An 11,105-nucleotide genomic window follows, 5' to 3' on the forward strand; every position below is an offset into this window, starting at 1 on the left:
CAGAAGTTTAGCTCACAACGTAATGACGTCACAGTAGATACCTACGTGCAACGTCGAAAAACTAAATTGCAGCGAAAGGATAATTTGATACGAAAAACGCGAGCAAAGCTGGATTACAGTGTTTTGGTAAGTATCAAGAATCACAATGAAACTAATTGAAATATAATATTGTATCTTAGACAAAGGTAGCCCAACTTTATTCACGTCGGACAGTCTTAATTTAATCAATTTGGCTGCTTCAATATGATTAATGGTAAATATATCTGTGTTTGGCTGCCGTACTTGCAGGTAATAGTGCGTCTGTTTATAAAGCAACAATTATCTGACATTCTTGATAATACGGGGGTTTCGATATCCAAAACGACGTTGCGTAAGTACAATTTACCGTCGATATGCCCCACCTTCCGGTGGTTATGACGTAATAATCACCGGAAGGTGGGACTTATCAACAGTAAATCGTACTTTGCCCGTAGGGGATTTTGTCGTTTGGGATCTCAAAACTCCCTGATTTTTTTTTATAACATATATATAACTGAAAGCTATCTTTAATCTAACATGTTATCACCTGAACTTGGCTTCCCCCTCATAATCGTTATGTGAGGCTTTGATTTAGTATATTTCGTTTTATTTCATGGGGTTATGCTATTCAAATCAATCGGAAATTACAAAACCTTCTGAAAATAATATACTTGGTATTTTGATGCGCAATTACTTAGTAACTTAGTTAAGGATTTTAGTGTAATTTATTACTTACCTCATAAGCACTGATTACTTTCAAAGGAAACAACAATGGGACAATGGTATTGCTCGCTATTAAAACAGAGAAAATGTTGGCAACGGAAACCAGAATCCCAATAATGCCATAGGTGTACACCTCCGCAGGGATACCCATTAAAGAAAGTCACAAAGAGAGACATAGAGACTGGCAAGAGCAGAAGGCGACGATTTCCAAGAAGATAGTTTTCCAATGCTGGGTTTTTATTGGTTTGGTGTCCAATGTAGATTCCTATTCCCATGCAGATACAAAGGAAACTAGCAATCACGATGTAATCAGCAACATGCGGATGTGGAATGTATATAGAAGATGGATCCATGTTTGCTGATGGACAAGGCACAGTTAGTTATTAAAGTAACAGTGATCTGTAAGGAAAAACTCCAACACTTGGTGTAACCAGTCGATGATGGACTATTTTCAAGTACCCTGCTTTAACATACATGGAAATGAAGCACTGGCTGTATTTTTGATTTGATGTGGATGACACATAATTTTTTTTTTACTTCGATGAATGAAAATAGCAGCATCGTTATAAATATTTGGGTTTTTATTATTTCGCGCTAATATTAGACGATTTTTTTACACTGTAGTTAGTGTTATAGTACTCATTATAAACCCATTCTTTATAATGATTGAAACAAGCAGCATAGTTGTAAATATTCACCAGTCATTCAAGTTGTACATATTGTACATACATAACATGTGTGTTTACCATAGAATGATATATTTATTCGTTTATGATTGGACATATATGTTCAACAAGTTTTGTGGTTGAGGTCGTGGTGGTGGAGGATAATCATGGAAATACATTATTTGTAAAGAATATACCCTGGATCCAATGCATCACGTCATTTTTTTTTATTTTATTCTATTTTTTTTTATATTTTTTTAGCAATATCAATAATAAATGCATCAGAACGAGAAGAGGTTAAGTGAAAAATAATCACCACCTTCCTTGAGAACGAGGCCAGGTAAATTTCAACCAATTGGGTAAGATTCGAGGGAGTGAATGCTTATAGGAAAGTAAAATGTGATTTCATTTGCTAAAATTACATTTTAGTGGATAACTGGTTTACATGTTTGATTAAAAAGAGAAAAATAAGGATAAAGTGATAATTTGGAGTGAAAAGTCGTGCCTTACTCGAGCATATTCCTATGTCAAAAATATTGAACGTAGTAAGTAGATATTCTCTGCTTGATTATGCAGTTTACCGTGTTCTATCATCATGAAACTTTTTACAGAAGTGCTCAAACAACTTTTTTCTGCTCTCATTTGTCTTATTAACGTTGGATTTGGATTTTATTACTGTAATATATGTAATTTTCAAATAAGATCAGCAATAGATTTGAGATTAAAGTAATATATTGGTCAAGTGTATGCTTCAATATGCCACATTTTATGTATATTCAATTCCGTTTTTAGATCAGCAAACCCAGATAGCACTACAGACAGCGTAAGTAATATACAGGTTGTACTTGTCATACTTTAATCTATTAACATGATGGCCGACAGCGACCGTCAACTAACACATGCCTATTAGAAATAAATGTGTAATTTAGAAAATGCGTACCGTGACACTTAGTACGCGAATTAGATAAAAACATGCTTGAAAATGTGTACCATTATAACATTTAGTACATAAATATTAGCTGCAATATTGTAGCTCAAAAAACTTTTAGACAGATAATGGTGTCGTCTTTAGAGCTACAATTGGTGCATATTTATGCTCATGGAGCAAAGTAATGATCGTGCAAATCATTATTAAAACGTCTGTTTGCATTTTATCCTACTTGTTTTATATCACTTATCAACTAGGCAACAAAACTGAACCTTATAAAAAATCAAATTCACAGCGAGAAATTGTTTTTACACATAAAACGATCGATGGTCTTTTGCGAAGGAAAAATATAAGGCAAGTCTACAAATGGCGAATTTGACCTTTGTGAGCTGTACGATAGAATGGTCGTTATGTTTGTTTTGAACAAAAGTGTTATATAAATGCATGGATACGCATAAAATAATTGGAAACCTACAACAAAGTATAAAAATTTGTCCAACTGATTTTCTGATGCAGTGCTCCACTACGACATATAGGGACGATTTCGTACCTGGCTGAAAGGTATAGTAGGCCGGGTACATATATTCGTTCTACATACATATCAGAAAAGTGCGTATAATCACATATCCAGAGAAGATCTTATACACTAATCTACTAATCTTGAAATGGTCTCTTCAGTTTTTTAGTTATGTATGTATTAGTTGACGGTCGTTGTCGGTCGTCGTAATAATGATAAGTGCGGGTATTATTATTTGGCTTTGCATGCTCTATGCACAATAGTCTCTCTGGCTTAGTTCATAGTCTTTAAAGAAGTTACCTCCCTTGTACTGCTTTGTTATTGTAAAATTGAATATATTAATAATTCAATATTATAAATAAGTGCATCGCTGATACTATAACACATAAATCATTCTCTGTTAACTGTACATGTATTTGTTTGTAACAACTCTTATCCAATCCGTATATATCATTATGTGTGAATTTCAAATTTCGGGCTAAGAAAGAGAGGGCTTATATAGAGGATCCTATGTGATATGAAATTTATCGAAAGAGTTTAATAATTTGATATGCCACGAGCCTTTAAGATTATATTTATGACATAACTTTTATTAATAGAAATATAAGTGAAACTTTATAAATTTCGTCTCTATATAAAACAGTAGAAATCTGGCTCGGATGTGGCGTTTCCGTCTACTGAAACAATCACGCGACGTCATATATAGATTATGAAGTCAAAACTAATATGACGTCATAATAGTGCTATTACACATGTGTCGTACAATATTTATGACATGGCCGTATGATACATGTGATAAATAGGCTGTTGACGATCCTTATGTTGAAATATGAATATAAAATATAGTTAAAATATAGATGAAAAATGGGTGTCTTACTTTGTAAATGTGCTCAGAACTACGCCAGAAAGAATCGTATTTTATATATCAGAAATGAAGTTGGTTTAGTTAGTAAAAGAACATTCGAAACGCATGTATATAATAAAAAGAAAAGTTTTAATTTGTGTTGTAAAACACATAAATCCACTAAGATGACTGCTCTGCTGTGTTGTGGTCATCACTTACGGTTCGGTTGTAATGTCATATTTCAAACACAAAGAGAAAAATGTTTAAAGTTACGCACCAAAGTCATCACATTGCGTTTTACAAATAATAAGAGATGATATACTACATACAAACATGTCACTTGAGTATTAAAAGCTACTGCTAAAATAGGCTAATAATATAAGGCACCCGTCATATTATACTGAATCGCTATCCTCGTCTGGACGGCAGCAACTGGTCTGTCCGTTGTCTTTGTTCTGAAAATGAACATATGAACATATCTTTTTAATTATTTGACACTACACAAGATTTATATTCATGGACGTATGTATTTCATCTCAAATACAGTTCTATCTCAATTTTCAATTAATATACACTCTGATCATAGATGTATATAGTCATTTTGTTTAACTGAAGGGGGATAACTCCAATTTCATTTCAGTAGATTTTTAGATCGAAAAACTATCGTAATCTCTATATAATAGATTCCCACGTGAGGCTCGAGTAGACATATTAACATGCACATATATGCCAGGAGGTGTAGGCCCGTCATGATAGTTCAATCTATATCGAGATCGTATAATAAAGACTAAAGTGAAAGACAAACAGTAATACAATTAATCGCCTTCTTAATAAAACCTATTTAAAATTACTCTCTTAATGACCACTTACCTTCTCATCCAGTTCAGTTAAGTCATATTTATATTTTGATTCCACACCACACAATTTTCTAAACATGGGGAAGATAAGATGAGCTTCCACGGGTTCGCCACCATCGCCACCTTTCAAAGAACCAAAATCTTGTCAATAAAGCTAGCTTGTATTACAACAAACCAAAATCTTGTCAATAAAGCTAGCTTGTATTACAACAAAACAAATTCTTGTCAATAAAGCTAGCTTGTATTACACCAAAACAAAATCTTGTCAATAAAGCTAGCTTGTATTACACCAAAACAAAATCTTGTCTATAAAGCTAGCTTGTATTACAACAAAACAAGTTATTTTCATTAACATAAGTTTTTTTGTAAGCTTTTTATTGAAAAAAAACATGCATCGAAAACAGGTACATTGCAACTCAATGAATATCAATCGCAGATTTCAATAACACTGAAAAAATCGCAAAATATGAAAACGCAAAATTATGTTGCCACGAAAATAAATTGGCTTTTAGTATTCACACCCGGATTCGTCAGAGACTTGTGGTTATCACTACATGAGTAAACATTATAAATTGCCCAGCCTTAGATAATAAGTTCAAACGTGTGTTCGAGTTATATAGGTTAAACAACATTGAATATGCAGAGACAGCACTAAGTGAAGGTTTTGTAGCCAAATGACACACTAACCACAGTTTTTATCATTCCCGAGTAAGGATTGGAAGGTATTGAACTTTGCATTAAAATGTGAATGGGATGATTCTTTTTAAAGAATATAACTTAAACAATTTCATCTTAAATATTAAAATATACCACAAACCTGTACACAAGCTGACCAGAGTACCGATGATTAAAGTTGCGAAGAACCCGATGAAACCGTACCAGACATAGGACAGGTTATACAGGAAGAATACTTCATCCTGCCTGGAAATTTAAAGAAAATATGGAATTACTTCAACTGGAAGTAAAACACAGCTACATGTACCAATATAACAACTTATAGCTTTGTGATATGACAAGAAAAGCTGCTGGCCATTTCCGGTATGAGTTGATGGCCGCTTAAAGTTTTGCTTACAAAAAGGCAGGTACTCATATTCAAATGCCATGTTTTAGTATAAGCAAATGAAGTACATTATTCTTGAGTCATATATTTATAAATTTCTACATCTTAAAGTGTTAACGTTTTTATGACAAAATACTTCATTGCAAATGTGTTTAAACCCATAACTTTTCAAGAAGGCTTTGATGGAAATAACCATATGAAATAAAAATTATATCACTGTGTTTTGATGCATTGAGCATTCAAGAAGGACATCACACAGTTGGTTGTATTTCCAAGAAGATGGCCCAAATGGCGACAAATTGTTATAAACAGTTACAATACATTGATTTTATTGTGCAATTCTTCGTAATGAATGACATATGTTCCAACATTATGCCGATTCATATTTTGTTAAAATCAAGTCAAAATAATTTCAAGTCATAAGGACACAGTTTGGCGAATAACGGTCTATTATTGGTGTTTTCAAAAGTCCCCAGATGTATGAACACAAGGTCACTATGGCTTGCCCAGTTGGATTATTGACCAAATCATAAAGGTGAAGTGATAGTAACTAATTTAAGTCTACAACAACATTTTCCTTTGCTTAATATTAGCTTAAGTCATGATTTACTGAAGGACACATTTATCTTAGTAAATCAAAATTTCAGAAATAAAGCCTTCCTTACACAAATAGGGCTGTCGGACACAACACCTGGCAGTCCAGTTGTATTGTAGAATGTCCAAGACGTTGCAGTGCTATAACTGTATAGTGACGTTACGTTCATTGTTAGTGTATCGTTACCAGGGTAACAGCCGTCTGTTGGGTTCCGGACTAACTTTGCTGATTTTCTGACGGTCATTTGTGCGCCTAACACAATCCATATGTTGAACGCGAGAGTGATTAGACTGCCAGACATGGCTCCCTGAAATTATGTTGAGATATGTTTAGAAACTTTCCAATATTGGCTCTTAAGCATTTTCGTAGATATGTATCACTGGCTTACTGACCCTAACTTAATGATAAGATTTTCGCAGCAAAATTCGACTACTAGATTATCATCACTAGTTTGAAACTTATATGTCGTAAGAGGCAATAACACTGGTAATGTGTTTCACCATAATCTCAACTAAAATCGTTTATAACATGATAATGTAATAAAAAAAATAAGAAACGTAATATCTGATATCTAAAGAGTGAAATAACTTTATTACGTTGACGTCAACCAACATCATGCATTTCTTTCATATTCTTTAACAAACAGTAAGTTCTCTTTTCACTATCAGACTGAAGTAACTGTATAACACAGGTCTTGGTTATACTGGGACATGGGTAGTAGACTCAACTTATACAAATCCTCTCATTGATAACAAACTTCTGCTGAGGGAAATTAACATAATTTTAAAAATGATACCTTCCAGTTTGCTCGTGGTACCATTCCACCAAGGAAGAAAAGTCCGGCCAGAGGTCCTCCACACGCCCCGAACACCGAGAGAGACATCTATTTTGAAGATATTAAGTGGTTTTATTTGTTAAATGAACAAAACTTGCTCGTTAAGGTCATTCACCTTTACAAATGAAAAGGCCTTTCTTGAAGAACTAATTTTACTAAATGAATTTTCTCTAATTTGTTGATACGCGAAAATTCTCAATCATTGACATACATTATTATCATGTAACATATTTATAAGATTATAAACCCACGTTTATAACGAATCCCTTGGGACCAATGAAGTCACTTCGTTATAAGCATAGTTCGTTATACAAATGTTATTAAACATCTTATAGGAAACTCGACTGGGAATGAATTCTACTTCTTTATCACTTTGAATTTGTTGTAAACGTGTTCGTTATTAATGCGTTTTAATGTACATGATAATAATTCGCGATATGATATCTTGATTATACCGAAGCCTTTATAAAAAAGAACGACATAATGATTCTGACTACAAGAAAAATTAAGACTCAGACTCATTCTCCATCTTACCTCCTGAATGGAACCAGACATGTAATTGAAGGCAAACGCAAGACCAATGACGATCACTCCGTACATAAACACATGTGAAAAGAAACATTATTGTAAGTTTTGGAAGAACTTCTGACATTTTTACGTTCTACTGTTTTAATGTGTGTTTAGCTGACATCACCAATGCCAATTAGTGATATAACAGTACACCTTATGACATAACCTCTCAGTGTCTCATAATGTAATTTATTTCTTAATCCTTTTTAAATGTTTTAATAATATCTATGTTTCCTTTAATACATTTTATTCAGTAAATAAAAAAACAAATAATCAAATAAAATTTTTATGACTGCAAAACACCACAAATCGGAAATCTGGTAAACATTTTTAAATTTAACTAATTTGTCATTTTCTGCGTTTATTTTTAATTCATACTTTCCAAAGAGAGGAGGTTTTCATAGACTACGAATGTGTATTATGTTGACAGTGACAAATGCTATTTTGAATGATAACATTGATACAGTTATTAGTGGAGGTTACATAAGATACAGACTAAAAATTGTTTGTATGGTGGATAAAGACCTTATTATAAATATGTTGCATTACCATCGTGAGTCGAGGTGCCCCTCGGTTACCTTCATTTGTATCCAAGATAGTCGCCCTCGCTACTGAAACTGGATTTTCTGTTGAAACTAACAACTTCTGCCATTAAAAAATTAGTAATTTTTGTAAAGCTAAAAGATATTCGCCATGCAGTGGTTCAATACAATATGTTTTTTCTATGTGGTGATAGTTTAAACTTTTCTCCATCGCCAAATGGAAAGGAAAATGAAAAACCAAGCAGTTATAGGTACCTGAATTTGTATGCCGATGGATTGGCCATTGTTAGTAATTTTGTGACCAGGTGGGGATGGTTTTTATCCTTCACAGGCGAAAAGCTTCAGTAATGAACTATAAATGAAAGTTAAATGTTTTTACGCTCTTACAGAAAGTTAGACGAAGAGGAGTAGTGACCTTGAATTTGGTTTTAAAAGGAATTCACGCAAATTTCAACAAATATATATATGTGGAAAACAGAGTTCCCAGTGCCATCACACTTACTTGCTACCGTAGATAGAGTTACCACAAAATTTAGTGTGAATTATACATTACAAATGAAAAAATGGATAACAGAACCGAATCATCTATGATTTTATAACTTGGTTGTTTCCTTTACCGGTTACAGCCGACATGTTTTGTCGACGTGTTTGGTTTTTAATATTAACAAGCAGCGACTACAGCAAAGAAATAGCCCCATTCACTGTTAGCTGACCATTTCATAACTCCCTAAATGCTTTCCCTATCAGACACTTTGAAGTGTTTTGGAAACGATTAGGGCACTTCAACCATTCGGCCAGCAATGACTTCATACATAACCAATAAATGCTGCTTTAACGTTTATGTAACACAAACAGATTAAATACTGAAGTAAGAAAGGTCTTAATATACATTAGCTCACCGAATAGTTTTGGCCGCAGTAGTCTGGGAGATGAACCTCGATTTCTTCACTATGTCTCCAAGAATATCTTCTACAGTGTTGGCGGCTAGGGAGTTGATTCCCGACGATAGCGTGCTGAACAAAATTGAAATTTTAATATCAAAAGTTGTGCTGTGCTCTGACAGAAGCCGATATTGCATGAACTATCAAACACTGTAGATTTGTCTAGTCTATAATTTCTAGGCAAAATTAAAAGAAGGGTAAAAAAAAAAGATTTAGTACCTCCGCCGTAACACGTAGCCAAGACCTTGTTGAGAAAAATTAAGGCAATAACACTTGGGTCTACCAAGTCTTAAAAGATGAACAATCTAAACCTTCCTTTTCAACTACCATAACCATTCAATGACCGACAAAGGCGTATCTGGTAGATTGTGCAATTGTCACACATATAAAAGTCAATTTCAATTTACACATTACTGTCACAGGTATTCAGTTCGTAAAAACATAAGAAATGCACAACAGCACAGTTGTGCGAATACTCTAACGATTGTTTAAAAGAAGTAAAATGATAAACAAAAATACCGTTTACTTCAGAAAACCTTCAACTTTTTTTTTATATAACTCAGATTGTTAGATTGAAGTTTTTTGGTTATTTTTTTTTAAATATTTTTTTATCAGAATCCACCACCGAAAACTCTCCTTAAAAGAATTGTTTCTCATATATAACAATACACGCAGGTGGCTTATCAAATAACTAAAAGATCTATAATTTTTCGTTCTGAAGGAATTTTATGTGGGTTATCGCCCTTCTACCATTCAGTCTTGATCAACAAAAAACACCGGCTTGACGACATGAATGAATTAATTTGAATTCACTAAGTTATCAAAGATGTAAAACTTTCCATTACAGTACCTAAGCGCCCCACTAAACAGACAGCTGATGTAGATCCCAGATAGACCAGGCAGTGACCGCAACACGTCCAGCACAAAGAAAGGCATCAGCTTCAAATTGAAACAAAATCCTGTATCACCATCTGATGCCAACCATGGCGTCAAATTAAAATACATATTTACAGGTTCATTAAAAATATACCACATTAGCTTCAAATATAGAATGCAGCGTCTGCTTAAAATGTAAAGTGCAACATTAGTTTAAAAAAGAACACAGTATTAGCTTCAAATACAAAAATTCTACATTAGCTTCAAATACAATATGTTACATAAGCTTCAAGTCAAGAGTGCTACTTTTGCTTCAATTTAAGATACAGTATCAGTTTGAAATACATTACAACAACATTTTTAAAAAAAAATTTAATTTCTAATAGTTTTAGTACATGTGTGTTTTCTAACTCACATTTAATAAATCACTACAAGGAATTGTGTTTATAACTTTACTATAATGATTTGGTTTAAGGTCTGAATTCGTACATAATCATACATTCACGTGGCGTTTTTTCCATGTGTATACATTCTCATGTATTACCCGTTCGTGGAGATGATTGCATATGGAATCTGAAATGAAGCACGGGATTAGCATTGCACAGTATTACTAACATCCCGAGACTACTTATAAACTCACAACAGCGCACTATCTGTGGGTTTATTACGGAATCTGTAAATATTATTTCTACAATCACAAGTAAATTTGGTTAAAAATCGAACCTGTGACAATCAACAAAAAATGTGTCAAAATGCATGAAATATAGTAAAATATTAGGACTAAGATGTATAACAATTAATTGGTTTAAAATGATTAAAAGATGTGTTATTTGTTTAAAATGATTAAAAGATGTGGTTGTTCTGGCCTCCACTGGTAGGGAATTCCATACTGTGACAGACAGAACTCTGATACTATGTGTTCCGTATATGTCACTGTTCTACTTCTTGGTAAGTCTAACACATTACCATATCTGAAAGAGTATGAACATTGTTTAAAATGTATTAAATTTTGAAGGTAGCAAGGACCATGCATGCCCATTTCAGATTTTAAAAAGTTTCTAAACCTACTCTTATAGGTACAGTGGTTGTGCCTCCGGAGTTCTTCACATATAGAGTTAACATCTTGATGTACCA

General features: G+C 33.4%; 1 protein-coding gene, 1 long non-coding RNA gene and 1 pseudogene across 2 annotated transcripts; all 3 read right to left on the minus strand.

Annotated features, from left to right (window-relative positions):
- The window catches only part of LOC138317904 (sodium-coupled monocarboxylate transporter 1-like), a 52,620-nt pseudogene extending 50,372 nt beyond the window's left edge, over positions 1-2,248 (minus strand).
- A 1,628-nt stretch (positions 2,249-3,876) lies between these two features.
- On the minus strand, positions 3,877-5,492 carry LOC138319985 (uncharacterized). Its single transcript, XR_011208058.1, has 3 exons — positions 5,370-5,492; positions 4,566-4,675; positions 3,877-4,150 (listed from the first exon to the last, which is right to left on the minus strand). It is a non-coding gene; the product is annotated as an uncharacterized lncRNA (long non-coding RNA).
- Positions 5,493-5,498: 6 nt separating this feature from the next.
- LOC138319569 (sodium-coupled monocarboxylate transporter 2-like) lies at positions 5,499-7,680 on the minus strand. The gene is made up of 4 exons (XM_069262721.1): positions 7,577-7,680; positions 7,004-7,090; positions 6,278-6,514; positions 5,499-5,507 (listed from the first exon to the last, which is right to left on the minus strand). The coding sequence occupies exons 1-4, from the start codon at positions 7,640-7,642 to the stop codon at positions 5,499-5,501; spliced, it is 399 nt and encodes a 132-aa protein (XP_069118822.1). The 5' UTR covers positions 7,643-7,680.
- Between the last annotated feature and the right edge of the window lie 3,425 nt (positions 7,681-11,105).

The sequence above is a fragment of the Argopecten irradians genome, chromosome 3 (genome assembly GCF_041381155.1).
Source record: "Argopecten irradians isolate NY chromosome 3, Ai_NY, whole genome shotgun sequence".
Taxonomy (NCBI): Eukaryota; Metazoa; Mollusca; class Bivalvia; order Pectinida; family Pectinidae; genus Argopecten; species Argopecten irradians.

Bases quoted from the DNA above. Each gene is read 5' to 3' on its own strand.
- LOC138319569 (XM_069262721.1), bottom strand. From the start codon at position 7,642: ATGTACGGAGTGATCGTCATTGGTCTTGCGTTTGCCTTCAATTACATG. The intron at 7,091-7,576 runs GTAAGATGGAGA...TCTTCAAAATAG, and splicing joins TGTCTGGTTCCATTCAGGAG to ATGTCTCTCTCGGTGTTCGG. The intron at 6,515-7,003 runs GTATCATTTTTA...ACATAATTTCAG, and splicing joins TACCACGAGCAAACTGGAAG to GGAGCCATGTCTGGCAGTCT.